This window comes from Centruroides vittatus, unplaced genomic scaffold, assembly GCF_030686945.1.
Source record: "Centruroides vittatus isolate TY-2023 unplaced genomic scaffold, ASM3068694v2 contig_484, whole genome shotgun sequence".
NCBI classification, from domain to species: Eukaryota; Metazoa; Arthropoda; class Arachnida; order Scorpiones; family Buthidae; genus Centruroides; species Centruroides vittatus.
The window spans coordinates 1,252,079-1,277,670 of record NW_027122274.1 but is presented as its reverse complement, the minus strand read 5'-3'; the positions used below and the strand labels follow the sequence as shown (position 1 = coordinate 1,277,670).

The window sequence follows — 25,592 nt, the reverse complement described above, 5'->3', positions numbered from 1 at the left end:
CAGAGGGATACATAGCTATAGACACAAAATGGATATTTAAAACCAAAGAAGACGGAACAAGGAAGGCCACGTTAGTAGCAAGAGGGTTCCAAGTTCCTTATGAAGAAGAAGGAAAATTTATCTATGTACCAGTCTGCAGGATGTCTACAATTAGAATTTTACTTTCTATGGCAGTACAGCATAACTGGAAGCTACATCAGATAGATGTCCCAACTGCCTTTTTAAATGGACACCTAGAAAAAGATATATACATCAATACACCAGAAGGGCTTAAATGTCGAAAAAGGATATTAAAATTGAATAGAGCATTGTATGGCTTGAGAAATGCACCAAAATGTTGGAATGACAAGTTTAACAAAGTCATGGAAAAGTTACGTTTTTGTAGGTCGAAGTACAACTTCTGTTTGTATGTAGGTAACAGTGTCTACTTGACTATTTTCGTTGACGGTGCAATCATCACAGGTGAAGATGCAAAGATAAATAAATTAATGAATGATCTACATAAAGAGTTCAGTGTCAGAGATTTGGGAGAAGTCTCGTCGTTCTTAGGAATGCAGTTTGATCGAGATGAAAAGGAATTAAAAATAATTACCTATATCTTAACTGAATTTAATATGGAACAGTGTTGAGAAGTTGCTACACCTATGGAAATGAATTTCCATTTAACAGAATCCAATTTGAATGAAGGAATTCCATTTTGCAGATTGGTGTGCAGTCTGATATACATTTCTGTTACAAGCAGACCAGATATTGCATATAATGTGTTGTTTCTTCGTAGATATCTAGACAGACCTGTCTAGATATCTACTAAGAAACAACACACTATCCAACAGATCAGTTGTGGAAGACAGGTAAAAGAATTCTTCAATACTTAAGTTAAACAAGACATCTTACACTTCATTTTACAAAAGGTTTAGACAATATAGTAGGCATGAGTGATGCTGATTGGGAAGGAGATACAAAACCAGGAAAAGTGTGAGTGGAATGATTGTTTTTCATGCTAGAAATCCAATCGCATGGTACTCCAGAAAACAGAACTATGTTGCTCTTTCATCCATGGAGGCTGAATATATCTCAGCTAACACCGCAGCTCAAGAATTAATGAACTTTAAAGATATTTTGTTAGAATTTGGTAAGTAATACTGCAATCCTCAGAGTTGACAATGTAAGTGCAATTTCTACGATGAAAACGTTTGAGAATTCAAAGAGGGGTAAGCATATTGATACAAGATACCACTACATCAAAGACCTGTGTAGAAACAAGGAAATTTCAATTGAACAAATGAAAATATTGCAACTTTTACAAAAGCTTTGGGAAAAGAGAAGTTTGTCAAATTCAGAAGTTCAATGTTATGTGACTGACTGGATATAGTGTATATGTAGAGAAAGTCCTTACACATTTTAAGCATTATAAATGTGTGAAACATAGGACTACATTTCAACATCTCAAGAGACATCGAAATGAGGAGATGTCTTAAGGAATGTGAATTTTGTACTGTTATTCTCAACTGCCAGGGGGTGTCACATTGTCCCACACCCTTTTTCTGTACCGACTTCCACCAAGTTAAAAACTAGCACAGAAGGCTTGTGCTGGTCAACTGTTCTTTGTATTTGTTTGTTCAATTACACTGACTGTAAACCATGTTTATCATTATACACAATCTCTTCACTTTTAACAGTATGATCCTTACTTTTGTATATCACAAGACATTAAATTAAACTGAAAGATGTTTTTTCAATAAATTGTTTTGTATATTTCAAATCCTTTATTATGAGATATGTTGACTGTACAGCATGAAATTTTTGGAGATATTTGTTTATGGAAACTTTCCTAAACTAATAACTCCAAACAGTAAGTATGCATGGACAAATTGGCTAGCTTCTCATTTTATATGATAAATCATCATACAAGAGGATTCACTTCAGTTATTATTGATATAGAATTGCAAAAAAAAAAAAAAAAAATTAATATTGCAACAGAATGGAAATTTAAATACCCAATATGGTATTAATGTAAAAATTTACAGTTATAATAATTGTAAAATAGGATAAATCATCTTTATGGTTATTCCACTACAAAATAATGACCAAATAAATGTTGTTGGATGAAACATTGATGCCAGTTTTCTTGTTGTGGTCAGTATCCTCTTCACAAATAAATTCGTAACACGTATTGTTAGTGATTTTTCCTATAAGCAAAATTATAATTCATAATTAAATTAATTATCGAGAGCAGTAATTAATAATATCCGGTTTATTAACAATATAATATATTCCTTTCAGTTACCAATTTTATTTGAATAATAATCATCCTCAAATAGTAATTTGTCCTTAAGGCTTGAAATAACTGCCCTCAAATAGTAGCTATATTTACTTTTCATAAATTTCTAAAAACTTAATTTTTATAATGTATTGTAAATTTCCTTAATAAATACATTGGTACCTCATACTTCAAATGCTGAATTCAAACACTAAATTTGACAAAAATTCATTTCAGATACAAATATCTCTAAACCCAATTAACTTGTAATATGCCAAACTACTACCAGATTATATTGTGTTACTTTTCCACGATTATATTAATTAATTTCTAAATAATTTGTCCTAGAGGGAGGTGTTAAACATCATCTCTTATTAAATTAAATAATTTAGAATATTCTGGAAGAAAAGAATCGGTCCGGAGCAGGACTCAAACCTGCAACTCCCACTTACCATGCAGATTTATTGGGTTTAGAGATATTTGTATGTGTTTATATATTTATTTACACATACACCCCATGGCCGGCAAAGTGCTATGAGTAGGAGTTTATAGGACAAAGACACTAAAGGTGTCCTCAATCAGTGCCATAAGTAACCAAGGATGGTTATATCATAATTATATATGTCTGGAAAAGGAGATTAGACTGGAGGCTCAGGTAGCATAATTGGCAACACATCCACACGGTAAGCAGGAATTGCAGATTTTAGTCCCACTCTAGACTGATTCTTTTCTTCCAGAATATTCTAAATTATTTTATCTAATTATAATTGTTAAATTTAATAAGAGATGGCACCTAACGCCACCATCTAAGACAAATTATTTAAAAATTAATTAATATAATCTGGTAATTGTTTGGCATATTCACCTCAGAGTTCAAACTGCATATGCAGTAAAAAAAATTCACTCAAAGCATAAACACAATCTATTGTGTGCAAAATTATCTCTTGCTCAAATTTGCATGTTTTCACTGCTTTATTTTTGGTGTGTTTGGTTTTATATATATATTGTATGTTATTCATCAATTTTTAACAATTTTTCTTTGTTAATACCTTTTGGACACTTATGTTTTGTATCTTTTAATTCAAAATTTCCTGAATGGAACTTTTTAAACCACAATTGACATGTCGAACGTTTAGAAGCATCTTCCCTATACACATTACAATTTTTTTTTTACTACTTGTACAGAAATATCCTTTCCAAAACTCGAAGCATAACATGTCTGATATGCTTTTCACCTGAAGACATTTCAACTTGATTTTATTCACACAAAATGTGAAGTAAAAAGTTTAAAGTAAGCTTCTGAACAAAGAATACAATTTCACATTAGTAATAATTTGTTACATTTCACAAATCTTCTAATTAAATCACACATCTACATTCACTAATGACAGTTGTTAAAAATATACAAACTCTGTTCAACCCAATATAATCTTTACTTCTTAACCATGGCATCTGAGAAGTGTGTGAAAGCAACAAAGCTTAAGAGGAAGGTTGTAGTATTGACAAATTGAGGTGAAAAAAAGAACTTATGGGAAAGCATGAAAGCAGTACATGTGTGGCAGATTTGGCAGCCATGTTTAAGATGACAAAGATTGAAAATTGCATTTACTAGTTGCACACTGTCATTTTATTGCACAGTATTTATGTAATTTATTTATTATTTTCATGTTTTAATTTATTATTAGGGCATTTAATTATGTTATTTTTACCTTAAATTATGGGTATTTTCTGTTTTAAGTTTATCGACATGGATATTGTGTAGGATCTGAAAATGGATTAATTCACTTTCCATTATTTGTAATGAGAAAAATTTAATCAGGCTAGAAATGATTCAGTTTGAATGGCCTTCTAGCATAAAATCAAAATACATATATATCATTATATAAATAAATACCATACATACCTGTCATAGTTTAACAAAAACTTATTAAAGTTTGCTAAACTATGGCAAGTAAATCTATATTACTATAATAAGTAAAAATATATAATTTGCAGTACAGCTTCATTTTCTATTTGTTTAATTATTTTCTTATTAGTATACAGAACATATATTTGAAATGGAAGTTGGTATCTCTTCATAATAAAATTTGTTTTAAAAATTAAACATTCATAAATAATACTTTATTAATAAATGCACATTGAATGGGTATGTGCAAAGAAAGTAATAACTACAGAAAAAGTATGTAGTTTAAAATAGTAGCTGCAGTTATTATTCAAATAAAATTGATACTTTGTTTTATAAACTGTGATAATTAGTTTTATATTTATAAAAATAGTGAAAAATTCTATTTGATTTTATTTTTCAAAATTAACTTTCTTCTTTAGTAGAGACTTCTTGTATTTCTACTTACCACTGGTATGTCTTTAGCCTTAATAAAATTAATTAATGATCTATCATCTTTGCTCAGTGGTGGAAAATATTCTGTTCCCGAATCTCTCTTCCACCAATTACCATTCTTTTTTCTGAAAATTATATTAATTTTAAGTAAAGTCAACAAAATATTATCTTCTCCAAACTAAAACACTCACTCACTCTCTGATCACAGTAAAATCTGTGTATTTATATTTATATAATGTTGCTCTTATATATCTGGGTGGTTGCTTCTGGAATGGAAGTAATTCTTTATCCATGAGATCTAGCACTAAAATTTTAGGTTAAAAAGGTTATTAAACATTTTTAATAAAATAAAATCTATATATAAAAATTACTTTTACCTTCTTGTTGATGATGAAGCAATCTGTAAACAAGACTAACAAACCAAGGATTTTCTGAATAAGAGCCAAGAGCAGCAAACCACATTTGCCAGTCTAATCTAGGTTGATGTGGAACTAAAATGCAGAAATTTTATGAAACATATTTTTTTTATGTAGATAATTCTACTATTGTACTCACTGATGAATGCTGGCTTGCATGTCAAATTTCCAGGTTTATACAAAAAATGATATTCATTCCACCCTGAATGTAAAGAATTACTTCCTTCTATAACCAGTTCTGGTCTTCCTCCAACTCCAGTCATTCTACAAGGAAAAAAAATAATTAGAGAACAGTTGATAAAGTTATACTGTATATAAAAGTAAAAATAAAATAATTAAATTATCTTTTAAGATATATGTAGTCACATTCTACGACATTACAGAAGAATCTTGTTTTAACGGATTGCTTGGGCTGTTGAAAAATCACTGTTGTTCTAAGAATCTGTTATATCACAAACGGATTTCCCACACACCCAGGAAATTATCAGTTATTCAAAAAAATTTCCGTTTTTTAACCCCTATATATATGAAATACCAGTACTTGAAATTATTCAGTCTCTTGAGATCTCTATTCATTATCCTATAGAAACACATATGTTTGTAACATATATATGTATATTATGCCATACATGTGTACAACAAAGCTGACGAAAACTGTACATATTGTAAGCATAAAAAGAGGCAAATTACATATGCTCATCAGCACTTTGCTTGACTTACTTCATGATTTGTTAAAAAACTTGATTTCTTTTGATGCCACTTTTCTATCTATCGAATATAACACTGCTTGATATTAGCGATGTTGTGTACAGTACAGCCTGTTTGTTCATGCTGAAACTCATCAAGAAGGTCTTCATCACTTTGAAATATTGATGGCCTCACTAAATTTCGACAGTACACTTGGACCAGCAACAGTGTTCACTAGGTGACTCCTCCTCAATTGTATCAGTCAGCTGACTTTCTTCGTACAATTCTTCAATTGTACATATCTCAAATGCAACAAGTGCATCATCAAACTCTACAAATTTCCAGAAACAAATATCCCAAATATTACCTAAATGTTGAAAAAATACAAAGTTTACACTAGATTTGGGGTAGAAAAATCCATTATTCCAAACAGATCCACTAAAAGGAGGTAAAAATTACATTGATTTGACAGGACCTAGAAAAAAATTCATTATTCCGAGAAATCCGTTGTTCCACAATCTGTTAAAATGAGATTCTACCGTAATTTCACTTCAATATAAAAATTTATTATTACCTCCGAAAAAGTCCATAAGAATTTACCAGATTAAATTTGTCAACTCGAGAATGCCAAGTTCGAACAACTGGCCAAAGATTCTGCTGGCTGCTCCTATCAATTATTGTATGTGGAATCTGCAGAGAATATTGGATGCTTATTATATATTTATTCAAAACAATTTTCTTTACTAAAATCTGTACAACATAATCAAGGAAATAAAACTAAAAATGTTACTTTGTATACATATATGTTATATATAGGCACATAATACAACAAATTGTATTATTTGCCTAATTTTAAAAAATATTTCATATATTTATTAACTGTAATGTAATAAACTTTCATTATTAGTGTTTGTGGGATTGCCTCTAATTTAAATTATATTGATTGTAATTACCATACTGTGGAAAATAAGAAGGCTTTGCACAAAAGTATTAAAAGTCAAATTATCACTTTCCTGATATCTTTTGAGTGTAACTTCTCTTTGGTCTAACAAGGAAGGTGCAAGTTATGATTAGAATTAGGTAGATATTTTACATCAAATGAAAGCTTGGTTGAAAGCAAGAAAGAAAATTTGAAAGTTTTTGAAAAATTTTGTTAACTTAAAAATCTCTGCACAAATCTCTTAACATTCATAACTGTCGGCCACAAATAATGAAGGTGTCATTTTTGGGCTGCAATTTGAAAAAATTGTAGATTATAAATTCTTATTGTCATCTGGTCTGTCTGACTTTCCTTAATCTCAAGAATGGAGTTAGATAGACGAAAGAGGAGACCAGATAGGAAAACCTTAGGAGCAGGAGGCCCTGACTAACTATACAGGGTGGGCCAGCGAAAACGAAATGGCAGAGTGTTCGTGTTCGTCCAAGAAAATTGCTCGGACAGGTCGATTTTATTTTCGAGGGGACATCTTTTGCAATAAAGTTTTTGCGAATCTGAATATTAACTAAACAAACAATTTTTTCGAAATAAATGTTTGTTTAGTTAATACAAAATAAATGAGTTTTTAAACTTTTTTGTTATCTGTTGTATTCAGAATTGCAAAAACTTTATTGCAAAAGATGTCCCCTCGAGAATAAAATCGACCTGTCCGAGCGATTTGCTTGGACGAACACGAACACTCTGCCGTTTCATTTTCGCTGGCCCACCCTGTATATGAACTTCTAGTTTGCACCAGAAGTCACATTATTTCAATTCCAATATTTTCTCCTCAAAGGTGTTAGATAGATGACTGGCACAACTCTATTGTTAAAGGAAAAATATGATGTACTGGGTCAAGCTGACACTAATTTGAAGTGGAGAGCATATATTTTAAATTAAATAAATTGAAAATTGCAGCCCAGCATTGTGATGATGTCACAATAAATAATTGCTAATTTGTAATTAAAAATTAACATAATGCACTATAAACAATCATTTCTGTTTTTGCAGGAGATTGACAAAGGAATTGAAATAATATTCATAAATCTAGAAAATGTAACAAGTTTTCTGCTTTGAACACTTTTTGGTAAGGACAAATGCAATAATCACTTCTAACAATTATGTCAATCATATTGTTATTGCAACTTATAATTGCCATAAATTCTGCTAATTGTTAAGAATTTTCATAAACACAAGTTACTTAATTATTCTCTATGTACCATGATTGAGGTCAAAATTCTCATTTCTGTTGTCAGCTCAATATAAACTTTTGATTAAAGTAAAACACACAAAATCTTAAAATGCAGCAATATTTTAATAACTAAAGCATTTTTGATCATTTTCAAAGATCTTCCTCACAATGGAATGTCATAAGGAAGTTTAAATGCTCACATTCTAGAATGCAAAATCAAAACATTTGCAATTGGACCATTAACAAACTGCAAAAAGAATGCACAACTTTGAACTAATTCAAAAATAATAATATAAAAATAAAGTAAAATCAAAACCAAACAAACATAACTACAAAAAATACAAAAATAAAAATTTAAACTGTCTATGCCACTCAACCACTGTGCCGTGGCACTTTAATGTGTCGTGAGATTTTTGAAGAGTGCCGTCACTGCAAATACCCATACATAAGCAATGTCATACAAGTAGTTCAATTGGTTCTACTTTCCTAGGGCGCATTTGGAAATTGTAACTGGTGTTACCAGTAATTGCAAGTAGTTATTAAGGCATTTGGAAAATGTTACCTAAATAACCAACTACGTTTAAAAATCACTGTTTTGATGTCACCAGTTGTCCTGCGATACTTACTGAGGTAACCGTGTGTGCTGCCAAATTTTTAAATTATTAAAAATGTACTGTGACGAAAAAAAGGTTGAGAATCACTGCCATAGACATCCATAGGGCTTCAAGTTACTTGCACAGTGGGTATTCAAAAACGAACTTCCATGCTGCCAAGAATTAACATCTTTGAAGTTGACAGAATGACCATGACAAAGCATTGTAGATATGAAAGGCCTCTGCATATCATATATGTTGGCAGATTCCCATTTTTTTGGCAATTATAGCTTGGTCTTATTCAACACTTGTAAATCCCTGATTAGTAATACTGCTAACGTAAGCAAATACTGCTAAGGCAGTGGCTGGGTTAGATTTCCTGGTGTTATCCTGGTGTTCTTTTAAATGTTATAGTAGGGATCTTAGGGTGGCCCTGATGTAGCAAAGGTTATATGATAACCTCTGGTCCATTAAAGGTATTGTGTAAACACCTGCGACCTGTACATGTCCAGAGAATACTTATCACCTCTCAACATTCTTTAAACTGTGCTGTTTCTCCTGTAAGTAATGCTACACCCTATGGTGTTGCCAATTTCTTGTTCTGTTCCTGTTGGAGATAACCATAGATAATGATCAAGCATTCTGTCTGTGAATTGTTCTGGGACAGTCCATTTTTAGTTGGAAGCATCAATGCGTACTTTAATGGTCCGATGTTTATAACCAAATTGTAAACCAAAGAACACAATAAGATCAAATTCCTTTGTTCTATCATGGACATCTATGCAGTGTGTAGGCTCTCCTGATCAACACCTTAAATGCTGCTAACTTATAGTTGAGTGGATTGTGGAAAAAGCAAGGAATGAACAAAGGATTGTGGAAAAAGCAAGGAATGAACAAAGGATTGTAGGACAGCTTTATGTAAATGCTTGTGAAGATATTGCCATTCCTAATTGTGAGTGTAACATCTAGAAAATGAGCCTCTGTAGATATGTGGATGATGTTCTCACTGTCTGGTAAAAATGCCCTACATAACATTTTACAGATGATAACAACAACTCATATCTTTATTTTAGCTTACCAATATTGTGTTTTATCATGATACATGAATCATATGAACAGCACAATTTCATTGGTCAGATAGACAGGAAATGGTGTTGTTCAACAAAAGTCAATGATTATTTTCTAATCTTTGACTTCTGCCTGCCCAAGAATTCAAGACAGCTAAATTTTTTCTAAAGTTAACTCTAATGTATCATTCACAACTGAATATAAAATAGTATTCTTGCAACCAATCAAACTTCATAATAAAATGGACCAAATATTTAAATTCAGAACTCTCAAAAATCCCTAAAAACATATTTTATGCTTGCTGGTAACCTTGAATTAAGTAATTTTCCTTTTTGAACACCAACATCCTAATGGTAGAAAGGGATAGAAAGGGGAGCCTATTGTGGGTGGGTGGAGTTAATTCAATCAAAAGTAATCATTGACCTCCCGAGTCAGTTGCCGAATGTTTCATTGCATTTGCTCAAACAATGTCAAAATGTATAAAAAACAAATTAACAAACTTTCTTCTTTATATATTAAATATAGATTTAATTTGCATTGAAAAATTTGTTTAAATTTAGTTTTATTTCTTTACACTTATATACAATTTATGATATCACAGAATAAAATACTTCAACTTACCAAGCTGATACTAAACATCCATACTGCCACACCACTAAAAAACAAAGTTCCAATAATAAATATGACTTTACCAACAAATCCTCTTCCGTTAACAATGGATCTAAAACAATTTTTATTTACTATTAGACTAATGCAAATGTAATAGTAAAAATTTCTTTAAAACAGAACAAACAAACTTACCTGTAGAGGGCAATTAATATATTTGCAGACAAAGAAAGTACTCCTATCCATATTGTTACAGGCAGTATTTTTTTAATAAACACTAAAAACTCTCTTTTACTAAATGCTGCAAAAAATTCTTGTAAGTTGTTTTGCATATATTAATTAAAAAACAAAAAATGCTCCTAACCTATTTTGGATTCAATGGTCCAATCTGATAAAATACGAAGATTAAAAAATTGAATGGTCCAATATATAAGGCCGCCATATATCAATATCTCAATTACTTGAGTAAAAAAGTATCTCATCCATCTGAATGCTGTTCCACTAACACCTTTAACAACTAATAAATTTGATTAATTTCTAATAAATTAGTAAGAAAAACTGATAAACCTATTTAACTTACTATTTGATCTACCCTGAACTGCATGAAGTAGAAAATCATCATCTACTAATGACAGACATAACGCCATAGTTAGTAAATTGAAAAAATTATAATTGCCAGTTAATATTATGGAAACTTGAAACAACATCTACAAATATAAAAATCAAAAGTTAGTAAAGCTAAAAAGTTAGCAATAAAATTATAAAAATTAACAATTTTATAAATTCAAATATATACTTGAGCATGAAAACTGAATACACGCAAAGAGTGTATAGGAATGAAAAATAGGAATGGGATGGCAATTTCAATCACAAATGTCCCAACCACAGCCAATTTTAACAGCCAAGTTGGAAGATAATGAGCAAACCATGCTAGAGAAGTAGGAATACACTGGCTTTCAAAATGGATGGTCAGTGCTGGAAAATTTTTTATAATTATATTAAATTAGATCTCACTGTTTTACTATTTTATTTATTAAATTAGTTAAATAATACATTTAACTAATACAAATTAAATAATAAATTAATTATTATAATCTAAAACATGATTCAAATTTATAAATTAAGGACTAACAATTACAAAACTGTAAAAATAAAAAGGTAATAACTTTTATTTTTAATGTAATCAGAAACATTTTATTTTTATTTAAAAGTTTGTTTTTTAAAAATACATTTAAGACTTAAATAATAACAACATTTAAGTTTTGCTCAATTTCTTTTGAAGTTTCTTTTGAATGCTCTTCATGAGATTTTTAACAGTGTTTCCTTCAATCATTGTGACTGCTCTTTTCCAGTTAAGAGAAAAATTCTTAATGTCTTGCTGTTTGTTCTGCATTTATGTTTTTTCAATTTACTTTTTACAAGAGACCAAAATCTTTCTATTGGTCGTCATTGTGGTATGTTTGGTGGATTTATGTCTCTAGATACAAAATCAATTCAATGCTGTTCCAACTTTTTGTGGATTTTACTTAGTGTATAGTTGCCAAATTGGCCAAAACAAAGTATGATCACCATGCACCAAGCTTTCTTAAAAAAGGAAGAAGACTTTTTTAAACATTCATTAATATAAATTTCAGCACTAATACTTCCTTTTGTAACAAATGACAAACTTTTCAATCCATACTGGAAAATTGCTTGTCATACCAAACATTTTTGCCAAACTTTTTGACACCAATTGATGTTTGAGATTCTGGAGTAGCATGAACCTGAAAGTGTTGAAAAGTCAGCCTTCACATATGTTTCATCATCTAAAACCAAACAAACATTCCCCTTGCCAATTAAAGAATACAATTGTTGACAAAATAATCAACGATAATTTGTGTTTATTATGTGCTGGAAATGCGATTTCCACATAATAAACACAAATTTACTGCTTGAACATTTTAACATTTAGAAATCACATTTAGGTGTGGATTATTTAGTTATACAGTTCCAGTTTATAAGTGTGCTGGTTTTTGATACAATTTTTGAATTCTAGTTTTAATTACCTTCTTTGTTTTTCAATTACTTTACACATCTTTTATTTTTTTATATAATCTCATACTTGCACACTGCTTAGCCTTTTGGACCATTGTTTGATTAGTTTCACATTTTTTTGCAATAGCGAGGTTGAGGCCGAAGTTTTAAATGCAAGAACGTGTACGTTGGACGTTCAGTGCCGCTTTCCTGTAAGTCTAGAAGTTTGACAATGGATGTTTGAAAACTCAGTGAAATCATGCTAGACATTCCAAACATCACTGTCAAACTTCTAGGCTTACAGGAAAGTGGCACTGAACGTCCGACATACATGTTTTCATGTTTAAAACTTCGGCCTCAACCTCGCTATTATCTCTCACTGACATACTGCAATTTTTGGAAATGACTTTGGTTATCTTCTAGTTGAGTTGTAGGTTGAAAGCATCATACTTTCCATCAGAATCTGGTTTTCAAAAAATGGATAATGTCTTACGATACTAATTTAATACTCCATCCACCATACTTCTATAGCTCTTTTGCTATAAAATGTCTTGATTTTTTTGGATTTTCCAGCCATTTGTCAACAATCTCTGTTCAATGGTCTATTTCATTTACTGTTTAATGCAATAGCATAGTTACTTTAAGAAATTGATAATGGAATTCTTATTCTAATTATTTGAAATTGTTGCTATGGCAACAAACAGAATTATAAATAATAAACAAAAAAGTTAATCTCTCTTAATTTTTATGGATTTCTATCTTTACAGTTCTTAATTTAAATACAGTAAAACCTTGATTTAATAGACAAAATTTCTGGTCCATATGCATGTGAAAATTAACAACCTGTTAATTTTAAAATACTTTTTAAATGAAATTAAATCAACGACTTTGTTCAAATCCAAGAGTCATCACTCTTAACTTTACACCACAACAGGAGTGCCTCAATATATCATTAATCAAAGACACAATTGGAAATTTTTTTGTTTTTGTTAAATTTAAAATTTAACATTATTTATTTGTTTACTTAAATACTTAATTGTATTTAACTAAACAAATATAGTAAACTTATATAGTATTGTAAATTAAATTTTCATTTTGTAATAAATCAGATTTTTTTAAAATTTTTTAATTAAGTAAAATATTTCCAATGAAAACATGGAATCTTAATATTGTGAATCTGAAAGATTGTTTATTTTATACCCTGTCATAATTAACAATTTTTAAAAATGAACTAAAAGCATCACAATTAATTTAGAGGTATAATTTCATCTGTTCTTCTACATCTGACATTGTTGTGTCTCCAAATTTATCAGCTTGTTCTTGCATGAGACAGAAAATTTCAGACAGCTACTGCTTTTGCACCTCTTTTTCTTCTTGTTTCTGCAGTTCTGTCAAGCCAGCATTGATAACCATTTCAGCAATGCATGCAGGTTTGTTTACCTCTTTGGATGATTCTTTATTGGTTATCTCATCATTTACTTTTGGTATCAGATTTTTGTTTTTTATACTTTCTTCTGTTGGTTTTGTACCTGCTGGTTGCTGTACATTCTTTTTTTGACATAACCAGCATGTACTGTACCTAATAGAGCAGCGACAGTTGTCAACACAGACACCAGATAGTAAGAGGTAAGCAAGTCGTATAATATGGCAAGACCTATGTCCACCATAAAGTTATCAGTGAATCATCTGCATGCCCAATTTATTAGATAAGAAATGAAAATTATGTCTTCGACTACTGTGTAAGTGCATTTTCCAAAAATGTTTATTTATTTATTTTGATTTAGATGGTATACATGTTTACTACAGTCTCAGAATTAGTGAGTAAGCAAGCAACAATACATATAGAAAACTTTTCTGTGAAATTAAATTTGTGTAATTAAAATTATGGAAATATTATAATTAAAATTACAGGAAATTTATTTACATAAGTAAAAATAGATAAACTAATTTGTCAATTTTTTAACACATGCATTCAGAAAACCTACTTTATTATATAACAAAGTTTTGGCTTTAATGTACACCTTCTTGCATGAATTAGTCCATTAAATTAAGGTTTTACTGTAATTCATTTAAATTTTGCCAAGTTATAATTTAGCTAAAATCATTTACAGATTATAATCTTTGATTTATTTGCATAACTTAATATTTTTTAAATTATCTAATCATTAAAAAAAATTATTTTAATTAAAAAAAAATAATAACCATAAGTAAGATTTAAATGTATTTATTAATGTGTGAACAAATATGCTGCCAATAATATCTCATGTGAAAATTTGTTCATGCATGCATGCATGTATGTATGTAGGTATGTAGTTCAAATTAATTGATAATGCAAGAAACATTCGTATTCAGAGTACTCAAAGAGAATAAATGACAATGAAAAATTAGAATGCTGCTCTGAGCAATGGTTTTTCCAAGTTTTTAAATTTAATTAAAATTACTCCATATTATTTTAATCATTTAATCTGTCCTGTGTTATTCACAACATATCTCAGGGTCGTGACCTCTAACCTCGTCCGGTTGACCCGAGATATCTCATTTCAGCATTGAAACGTTTTTGAAACTAGGTGTCGCTAGTCATTACAATTTTCATATTAAAACTAACTTTTGAAATATAATTTTTTTGGTTATTACATTTATTAATATATCTATTTTGTTTGTGAAAAATAAAAAAATAATTTCAAACAATACAGTAGCCATAATCGTTCTTTTCAAAAATGTGTAATTTTCGTTAGGCTTAACATTGATGAAAATTCAACATGGCATCATATGCAATGGAGAAAACTTTGAACAACCAATAGGTTAACCACTAAAGCCAACTAATCAACAGATAACAACATTGAAATTTAAAATCCAATAACCTGGTTTTTGGTTTAATGCCAAATGATTGCTGGATTGCATCAGGCTATAATAATGCTACTAATTATTATAGCTCGATATAATCTGGCAAACACTTGACAATAGCAACATGTTTAGCAATAATAGTTAATACTATAGATGATTTGGTAACTAATATATTATCTCAAATTAGTACTGTATGTTGCAATAATTTGCTGAAATTTTATAATTTCAAAACAGCATTAAAAATATTTGGCACTAATAATAATTGGTTTGGAATTTTATTGTGAATGTCCATATTTAATTATTATTTAATTAACATAATTTGTTTTATTAATAATTAATTAGTTAAAAATGTAGAATAATTTTTTTATGTATCTGAAGTGATTAGTTTTTGAATGGTGTAATTTTTTTATTGATGTTTTGAATAATTTTATTAAAAATATTTATATTTAAAAAAAATTATTCAAAACATCAATTAAATAAATTTACAATAATGTATAAAAATATAAGAAGCTAAAAATTTTCAAGTAAATTTATGGAAAAGGAAACTTACCAGTCAAATTCCACCAAGTAGGACAATTACTAAGCAACTTAACAACTCCAGATGCAAACATCACACGAAACAATAACCATCTCAGCAACCATAAATTAACTGTATCATATGGCTTATTGCTCAATGAAGACAAGAAACTAATTGAATATTGTTGATGGAATATTCCCAATGGTGCTAGAAGAATAGTTAGAAATCCAGCTTCTAAAAGTAAAATGTCCCTACAAAAATATATTCCTGTAAAAAGGTATGCAAGTGATTTCTAAAATAGCAATATATTTTAGATATATAAAAAATTAATGTAATTAAATATATACTTACCATTGAAACCACATGAATGTTTGTCCAACCTAAGATGCAAAAAATTATTTAATATTTGGAAGATATCGATATTTAAGATTGAATTTTGAATAATAAACTACCTGAAAAACAGAAAAATATATCATCCATAATAAGGCATAATTAGTGCAATCTCTAAGACGATTCCACACAACTCCTCCAAATGAAATAATAATGCCTAATAAAGTGAGGAACTCCATCATTAAAGGTGCATCCAATCCAAACAATGGAGCTAACCATAGTAAAGTTGGTAATTCTCTGGCTCTTGTTTCAATGGTGGCAGCATCAGATTCTATTTAAAATATATATACAGACTCAAACATTTTTTACATTATTTAACATATAGAAAAATTTATCATTTTAAATGAGAATACTTAAGTTATTAGTTTTTTTTATTCCAAAAAGTACACTCTTATTTGGCAAGATCCAATTGATGATTTTACTAACCAAAAAAGTTTTTTTAAAAAAGAAAGGAAAAAAAGCTTGTGAAAAGGCAAACTATACTTTTATTCTTTCAAATTCTTCCAACAGTCTACTCAAATCTGTAATACTTTAAATTTCAAAAATCTAAATTATTTACAATTCTACATCCTTTTATATGCACTTAAATTCGTTACTTTCTTCGTAAAGCATATCTTAATCTAGAGATGTGACAATTAATTCTCCAATAATTGAAATAATTGATAAATAATCATGCCATTCAAAAAACATTAATAATTTTAAATTTAAATAGTATTAAATTAATGTTAAAAAACAAATAATTTTTAAAGAAATGATAACTTTATTAATAACAATAATTCAGGATAATCATAGTGACACATCTAGTTCTGTTACAAGATGTTGGCTTTTTGTGTGTTTTCAAACAAAAATGTTCTAGTTTAGTGCTATTAAATTTTTAGAAACACATCTTTTTTAATGAATAAGCTTTGATCTCACTCATAGCCAATTATCACATCTGACAGCTCAATTTTCAGCAAGATCTGCTTATTTTTGAAATTTTTCACTTTACTATTACATTGCTAATTATTTAATATTTGTTTTGTTAGCTACATTGCATTTGAAATAATGTCTGATTTGTAGAAATAATTGTGACATATGTCAATTAAATAATCAATTAATAATGGAAAAATGTGACCACCAGAAATATTAGTCATTGCACCTACCTGCTTAGAATGGCATTCAATATAGAACTATCAAGAAAGTATATAATACTTTATACAATTAAACAATTATACAATCCTGATGAACTTTTCATTGTTAATTAGATAATATGACAATCATTTATTGTTATCTTATTCTTTAAGAATTTATCTTTGATTTTCCTAACCTAATCTAAATCTTTATAAACTGATTAAATCTTTACTGATTTATACAGTTCCACTTTCCTTCCTTTAAATTTTAACTCAAGCTTCTAAACAAAACATTAGAAAATTTTATCAATTTTTTCCAATTACTTCTTAACATAACTTTTTATTAATCATCTTTCACAACAACCCATTTCAATTGTCTATCATAAATTTTCCCAACCTTAATATATTTAAAAAGTTATAAATTCTGTTGTTTCCATTTTTTATATGGTTTTTGTAATACTAAAATCTTATAAAACAAATTTTTATAAAGTCAAATTATTTTTATAAAAATAATTTTTTTCTTCTAAATGGGATCATAAATTATATTCTGCAAATTCATGATTAATGCTCTAATTATTAATTTCATCCTTTTTAAAATTATTAATTCAAAATATAAAATTTCTAAATCAATAGTATCATTGATGTCATCTTAATCAATTCATAGTCTTGTTATAAAAATTATCTAAATTTATATTTTCAAATTTATAAATACAGTCAAACTTCCATATTACAAACTTCTAAACAGTGAATTTTCCATATAAAAAATTTTTTGGATTGTACACTGCTCTTTCAGCCAAAAATATATGTAAAATTGCTTCTAGATAATGAAGTAAAATTTCAATATAGCGAATTTTTTCATTCGTAAGGACCATTGGTCATTAAAAGTCGATTACTCCCTCTGGGCAGAGTTTGAATTTAGGTTCAATTTCAGATATCAATCTGTAAACCTTTTGTAAAACTGTGCCCAGGTGTGAGAAATTAGCTTTTAACTTAGTTGTTAGCTTTTAAAACCATCATGTAATCTGTTCCCCACATGGCTACTAGTTGTAAAGGGAGAGAGAGATTAGGTTCAAATGCAGTCGTTGACATATAAACAATTTACAATTAACGAAAGTTGAAAATGTTAGAAAGGTGATAATTTTGAGAACTGCTGGACTAATTTTTGAAGTTAATGAGATTTTATTTTGTTTAATAAGTTGTCCAATTGAAATTTGAAGAACTGTTAATATAGTGTTTAAGCATTACTAAAAAAAAGCAGTATGCTGCAAGAAGTTGATAAAAGATCAAAGAAGAAACATAGCAAAGTTTGGAATTCCTGTGAGTAATTTATCAACTATAATAACAAATTGCAAATCAATTCTGAACTTACCCGACAATGTGAAATCTATGGGAAAACATGCTAGAAACTTGCATTTACATCAATGTAGATGAAGCAGTTTTAATGCTCTTAATATGTGTGATTATTACGAAGAGAAAACATTTTTTTAATTGTTCTGTGCAACAAAAAATTACAATTTTTTTTGCAAAAAGTGGTTAACTAAGTTGTAAGTACTTTAACACACAAATATAAACTTATTTAAAATTAAAACTACATTTATATTACGTTATTATTGCATATTACATTTATATTAAATTGCATAAAATAACAAAAAAATTATGTTAAAATAATACTTAATTTACCAAAATGTATAATTTCTGTATAATGAAATATCCCTATAACAGATTTTTTCCAGAATTTAGTGACTTCATTATATAGAAGTTTGATGGTATCTATTTAAAGTGATGTATAAAATCATTGCCATATGTAGAGAATCACACCTAAATGCAAAATTTTCAGCAAAGAAACACCCAAATTTAATATTCGAACGTTTTTGGCCACTACTTTATTGGCCCTCTTCAGGAAATGTAAAACAGAAAAAAACCATTCTATTTGTAGAATGTAGCCACCTTCTCATTTAGTTTCAAAAAAGTTCAAATAAAGACTGTGACATATCATATATGATGATATATTTTAGGAGTCTAAATAGTACTTCCATGCATTTGGTACATATATGGCATCCATGTTGATGCAGGCTCTTCTGTCCACCCTGTAGATCTCTATGGCTTCCGATGCTCTAATGTTTTGCCGGTCGAAAACCTTGTGTATTAGGGTAGCTTGGTCCCAACAGGGGGAAATCCCTGGATTGCTGGCATAATGTGTAAGAGCTGTATTAATGTTTCCTTTTTCTGTCATATTTGTGATCTCTTAACCTGGCTTGCAGTGATATGTAAGTGGATCCTATATACATTAGTATTCTGTTGAACCTATCATCCTGTAGTGGGATGCAGTAAACCCCTGATGCTCTTGCATCCTCAGTGCTGTCCTTTGCATTAGACAGAAAGTGGAAAATGTTGGATTTCCTTTTGTATGTTACAAGTATGTTTAAATCCTTTGCAATCCTTCTGTATATATGAAGAAGGGACACTTCGTAGCTTAGAACTACCCAATTATCTTCTGTTTTGTTTCAAATCAAGATAATTATTTGTGCTAAGCAACATAAGCAACAAAATTGCCTAAGTCAACTAAACAAAATCTGAACAATCTAAAAAAAATTTTTTTAAGTCTCAACTAGTTAAAACCTGTTGTATATGGCACCAAAACGACAAAAAGCAGTAAAGATAAATATGTCAACTCTATTTTAAGAAGTTGATTCAAAATTAGTAAATGTTATAAAAAAATTATCAATAGTTATAAAAAATGATCAAAAGTAATGTAATATAGATGATTAACTTTCCTTTCAGCAATTTACTTGTAATAAAATTTATCTAGATTTTGGTATGTGCATTTGTGGACTACATTTACAGAAAGTTGTATATTTTTGAATATTTTGAGTAACTTTATGAAAATGGCCTGTTTATTTTAATTTTTTCCCTGCTCTAATGAATTTTCTACAAAAAAATCATCCTCAAAAGTGACAGGAAGTATAATTATTTCTTAACATTTTGTTCATTGCATCTAAGAAATAGCATTAAACATCCATACATTGCCATAGTTGTCAATAATTTATATTTTGATTATTTTCAAAAATTATAAAGAAATTTCATTTGCAGTTAGACTATCCAATCATTAATTATGAATATATACATAAGTTCTGTCTCCATAATTAATGATAAAATTATTAAAATTATCAATATTTGAACTTATTTAAATAATTAGTTTAGTCATTAAATTTGAAAAGAAAAAATTTATCATTTTCTATTTTTAGACTTTATAATTACATTAAAAAATTAAAGTAACATTTTCAATTATTATTTTAATAAAGAAATTTTTAAAATAGACATACCTAATGGAATGACACCTTTTACAGGAAGAATGCCATTATCTCCATAAAGTCCTGAAATAAAAAATTTATATTAATTAATATAAATTATTAGAGAAAAAAGAAAAGGGCATATATCCACCGGCGTTTTCATTAAACCTACACATAGCCCACTATATATCCCTGCAAGCTCTAATGACCCTTATAAATATAAGTTAGCAGCATTTAGAGCATTGGTTAGAAGGGCCTTTATATACTGTGAAAATGTGATAGACCGGGATACAGAGATAGAAAGAATTATACAGATAGCAGGAACATTAGGTTATAGGAGGAAAGTCATTGAGGGAATTATTAGAAAATTTGAGGCCAGTAATGATAAGAACACCAGGCACGGGCCTTACAGATACACGAAATTTACATACAATAAGTATCTGAGAGGGATTATGAAAGAAATAGCAAGAACTAAGGATACAAGGGTGATCTTGAAAAGAGCTCCGAATTTGTATAAAATACTTAGAAACGATAAAGGGTTAGTTAAAAAAGAAGATAAGGCGGGTGTGTATAAGATTCCCTACGAGAACCAGCTATTAGGTATTAATAAAGATTATGTAGGGGTTACTACTAGAAACCTAGGAATAAGGATCAAGGAACATAAATATGATATTAGAAAAGGTTCCAACACGACGGTATTAGCCCAGATGGGGCAGACGGAGGGATCCTTAGTACATTGGAATGAGGCGAAAATCATAAAGCAGGTACACTCCCCAACTTTGGCAAGAGCGGCTGAAAAGATAGAAATTTACAGAAGCAAACTAAGAGATAAATGTATTAACGCAAGGGACGCAGAAGGTCTTCCTTCAGCTTGGAAATATGCAGTTAAAAATTTATAAGAGACACGTGAGTTCTATGGGGAAGTATTTCTGGTTAGGATAGATAGTAGTATATATGGGCACGAGTAAAACGTTTTTACCTTACATTTGTTGTATCTTTTACGATTTTATTGTATATTTATTTATATTACCACGTTCTTTCTTTTTTTCTTTTTTTGTTTTTATATATTTTTGTATACTTATTTATTTATATTACCATTTTTATTTATTTATGTATATTTATTTATTTTTATTACCATGTTCATCCTCTTTGTTTTATTTTTTGACCGTTACTAATGATTTGAATTTTTTCAAACTATGGTATTCTTTTAATAGAACGATATTGTTTTTTGTTCGAAAGTTAAAAACCTGAAGATGGCTTATTGAATAAGCCGAAAACGTTAGTTAAATTAATAAATTTCTCAGCGAACATTAAGGTGTTTGTTTAAGTTTTTTGTATATTGAATTCTGCTGGGTACGAGTGTGGTTTATACGGTAAACACAAATTTTATAAAAAAATTGTAAATGCTAACAGCAAGTAAAATCATTAAGTCTGACCACACTTGAGATATGGCACATTACCCCCCCTCCTCTACCTCACCACCCCTTGACCTTTAACCAATAAAATTTAATAGTATCAATTCCCCTAAAACACAAACCTCTCTTCAAAATTCCAGAAATTTTTGACAAAAGGCACAGGAGTTATTAAGCTTCAAATGAGCAAGCAAAATCATGCCTCACATCCATACATACAGGAAAAATTTTTTTCGTTTCATGACATTTCAAGGTTCTGAGTCCAAATATGTAAAAATCTTGAGGGGTCTTTTTTTTTTGACTGATTGTCATACTTTCTCTCTGTCTCTCTGTTATATATAACAACCAGGTAAGTAAAATGTGCCCTCAGTGCCCACAGGTTGAAAAGGATAAAAAAAAAAAAAAAAAGGATATACTGTCATATAAGAGCCTTCTAAAATAGTTCTGAAATTTCAAAAACTGGATATCTATTTTCAATATCACAAATAAATGGGTTCACAAAATATGCAATTTTTGCAAATGCATTCAATGTTTATTTATGCTAAGCAACATAAGCAAAACAATTGCCTAAGCCAACTAAACAAAATCTGAACAATCTAAAAAAAATTTTTTTAAGTCTCAACTAGTTAAAACCTGTTGTATATGGCACCAAAACGACAAAAAGCAGTAAAGATAAATATGTCAACTCTATTTTAAGAAGTTGATTCAAAACTATCAAATGTTTTTTCAGAGAGTTTTAATCCATTATAGAAAGATGTCACATTGATAATGTCTATGATAATCTTTGCTGAAAGTTTTTTTATTTGTACAAATTTTATTTATCAAGCTGCATGATATTTTATATTTATTTAAAAGATAATTCTAATTTCAAAAAATATTTTAGTAGATGTCAATTGACAAATGATGCAAAATAGTAGAAAATGAGATGGTATGAAATTTTATCAATAGTACAGTACATTTGGAATCAATTCACTTATAGATCAATTCAAATAATTTAATTTTAAATGTTACAGACATTGAAAATATTTTAAGTGCTTTTGTTAACTATAGCATTAAACATCCATACATATCAATCTGAACTTACTAAAATAATATATAACATTATTTAATTAATCTTACATAAAGTTAAATACAGTAAAACCTCTGATCTCAAATCTATCTATCTCGAATTCCTCAAGTTGAACTAGATTGTCAGTCTCGCTGAATACCCTATTTAAAATAATGTACTTTTCTACTAATTTCAAACAAAATTTCACATATCTCAGCATTGTCCTTCCTTAAGTTGAACTAGTTGAATTTATCAGGTGCTGCCAACCTATTAAGTCTCAAGAACTCTTTTCTCATGTTGCCTGGTAAAGCAATCTTAGTACAGCTGCATAAGCAAATCAATGACAGTTTGTTTCAAATGAAACAGGTTGTCATTGGCTTGCTTATCCAACTGCATTAAAAAAGCCTCTTTACCAAATAATTCACACTTTGTTCATTGCACCTAAGTACATATGTTTGTAACTACGTTTTTCAAATTTATATTGCAAGAGGGTGCTTTACAGCAGTGCCATTTAGGCATATCTGATTCAGGCAGGAAGCATATAATGGAAAGAGACATAAGTAATACTTTCAGACAACTAATTTGCAGAAATTAATGTTGTTATTGTTACAGAGTACTTTAACACATTTTTTTTCTACTATATTCAAAAACTTCTTTCCTGGGATGAGAATGTTTGAAAACTTTTTCCAGACTAGGATTGAAGCAAGATTTTTTTTTAATATTCTGAATTATTTTGCTTAATAAAAGCTCTTATCATTAGAAATAAACTTCAAGTTTTTATTACTCTAGGATTATTTGTTAACAAATAAAAAAAAATTCTTGCAATCAACAATTTTTGCATAGCTCTTGCTGTATGAAAACTTTTTCCTAGGGGTTGTAATACAGTGTTCATTGGTCATTTCACAGTCTGAAACAACTCATTAAATGGTATCAATTAACAATATTTTAAATAATAATGATTGACATAATTTAACATCCATCTATTCATATCATTTCAATTACCGTATTTCAACTCAAATCATTTCAATTACCGTATTTCAACTCAAATCATTTCAATTTAATGATGCCGATCTGAATAATCTAATGATGCCGATAGTGCCATTTCAAATATCAACTGCTATTAGTACTAGGGTAATTCTTGTATCATTCTTTAGTCATCAAAACATTAGAAATTATTGATTTGGTCAATTAATAGAAGTCATTAAAGACATTACTCAAAAAATTTATTTTAATAAAACTTTAGCTGGTTTTTTTACTAAATTATTTCTTGTAAATTTTTTGATAGTTTTTAATAAATATAAAAATATAATAAATGATAATTATTTTATTCCATAATATTAATATATATATAATCTTATATAAATCTACAAATTGCATTCATTGTAAAATTTTCTGTTTAAATAATATCAATTCCTATTATATTTGTACATATAATTAAAGTACTTTATAGTCAAATAATTTTAATAAATATATTAATAAATAAAAACAGATTAACATCAAAAATAATTTCCTTATATAAAATTCCTTATATTCCACACAATTTCTTTATGTAAAATTCACCGAACCTTGACACGTGGTATCATTTTTCTTGAAATATTATTAAACTTAGAGTAAGAACAAATTCCAAATTTAAAACGCTTGGAATGGAACAGATTTTAAAATATTAAATTTAAAAAGTTTATTATTTTAAAATCTGTTCTGTACCAAGCATTCCAAATTTGGAATTTGTTGTTACTCTAACCCGAAGCAAACCTCAAGTAAGGTCGAAAACATTCGTCGGACGATTTATTATTAAACTTACTTATTAGTATACGTATTATAATAGCCGATAACACACTATCAGCCATTATATGCATTTTTTAAATTTAATCATCGATTTACAACATTGTTTCATCAAAATATCATATCCATGAATAAGAAACTTAAAATTACGAGCACAACTTTTATAGTTCTCAAAGTTATCAATCCACAGACCGCTTAAATCGAGGCACAGAAAAACCACAGACCACCTATATCCTCGTCCACTTTTCATCCCGTAAACATAACTTTAGATAACAAACAAAATATTTCGGCACACAATATTTCCAATAACCTCATACGAGATACGGGATCCACAAGAACATTCTTTTCTCTGGTAAACGGGATAGAATTGAATTTTCAAAAAGGAATAAGTCAGTCTGTGGACCACCTAATACATGCTTGTGAACCATCAATAGTCCACAGACCATTTCACACTTCAGAAACCTCTGGTTTAAATATGTTGCCTGAGAAAATTATCATATGTGGAAAAAAATAAATTACATATTTCTAGATTTGAATTTTGGTAGTCAACATTTGAAATATATATAATACATTGTTTACCAAAGATTTCAATAATTATTTACTAGAATAAAATTGTAATATAGAAAGTTTCCTGTAGAATTAAAAAAATCATGATTTCAGAAGATTAAAGTAGCAATGATCTGGAAGGCATGCAGTGGAATGAGGATAACTAATTATATAAACTAAGGCACGACTACCGATTTGTAAAAATATATTAAATTATTATTAAAATACAGAATAAAAGAAAGGGCCAAGACGAGTATTTAACCTTGAAATTTTTTTCATACCTGGAATTTGATGATAGAGAGAAGCAAAGGCAAATAAATAGATGCTAGACATGCACCATAAGTACAGATTCTTCGTTACCATAACCTCTCCCATTTTAAAAATATTGTTATATTACTGTCCTCCAATTAAAAGAATTTCAAAATTCAGGTCAAAGTGTATTTTTCACCATTGGGAGAGCAGCTGGACCCACGACCCATGACTCACGAGTAAGTGTTGCCACTTT

The 25,592-nt window shown here is 29.0% G+C and overlaps 1 protein-coding gene across 2 annotated transcripts; it reads right to left on the bottom strand.

The window, feature by feature from the left end:
• Nucleotides 1-1,743: 1,743 nt before the first annotated feature.
• LOC136977995 (lipase maturation factor 2-like) lies at nucleotides 1,744-25,592 on the bottom strand. Of its 2 annotated transcripts, none has more exons than XM_067273624.1 (16): nucleotides 25,369-25,592; nucleotides 20,333-20,383; nucleotides 15,963-16,171; nucleotides 15,862-15,890; nucleotides 15,544-15,761; nucleotides 10,933-11,111; nucleotides 10,717-10,843; nucleotides 10,501-10,653; nucleotides 10,332-10,437; nucleotides 10,152-10,251; nucleotides 6,276-6,391; nucleotides 5,154-5,278; nucleotides 4,976-5,089; nucleotides 4,794-4,902; nucleotides 4,612-4,723; nucleotides 1,744-2,189 (listed from the first exon to the last, which is right to left on the bottom strand). In XM_067273624.1, exons 1-16 carry the CDS (start codon nucleotides 25,460-25,462, stop codon nucleotides 2,028-2,030), a joined length of 2,004 nt encoding a protein of 667 aa, XP_067129725.1. In that variant the 5' UTR covers nucleotides 25,463-25,592; the 3' UTR covers nucleotides 1,744-2,027. The 2 variants fall into 2 exon arrangements, with proteins under 2 accessions (XP_067129725.1, XP_067129726.1); XM_067273625.1 differs by having other exon boundaries at nucleotides 10,152-10,185.

What these genes read in the sequence shown, in the direction of transcription:
- LOC136977995 (XM_067273624.1), bottom strand. Translation starts at nt 25,462, where the DNA reads ATGGGAGAGGTTATGGTAACGAAGAATCTGTACTTATGGTGCATGTCT. An exon ending in ACATTCATGTGGTTTCAATG is followed by an intron (nt 15,762 to 15,861) that starts GTAAGTATATAT and finishes ATATTTTTGTAG; the next exon opens with GGACATTTTACTTTTAGAAG. An exon ending in GACCATTGAATCCAAAATAG is followed by an intron (nt 10,438 to 10,500) that starts GTTAGGAGCATT and finishes AATTTTTTGCAG; the next exon opens with CATTTAGTAAAAGAGAGTTT.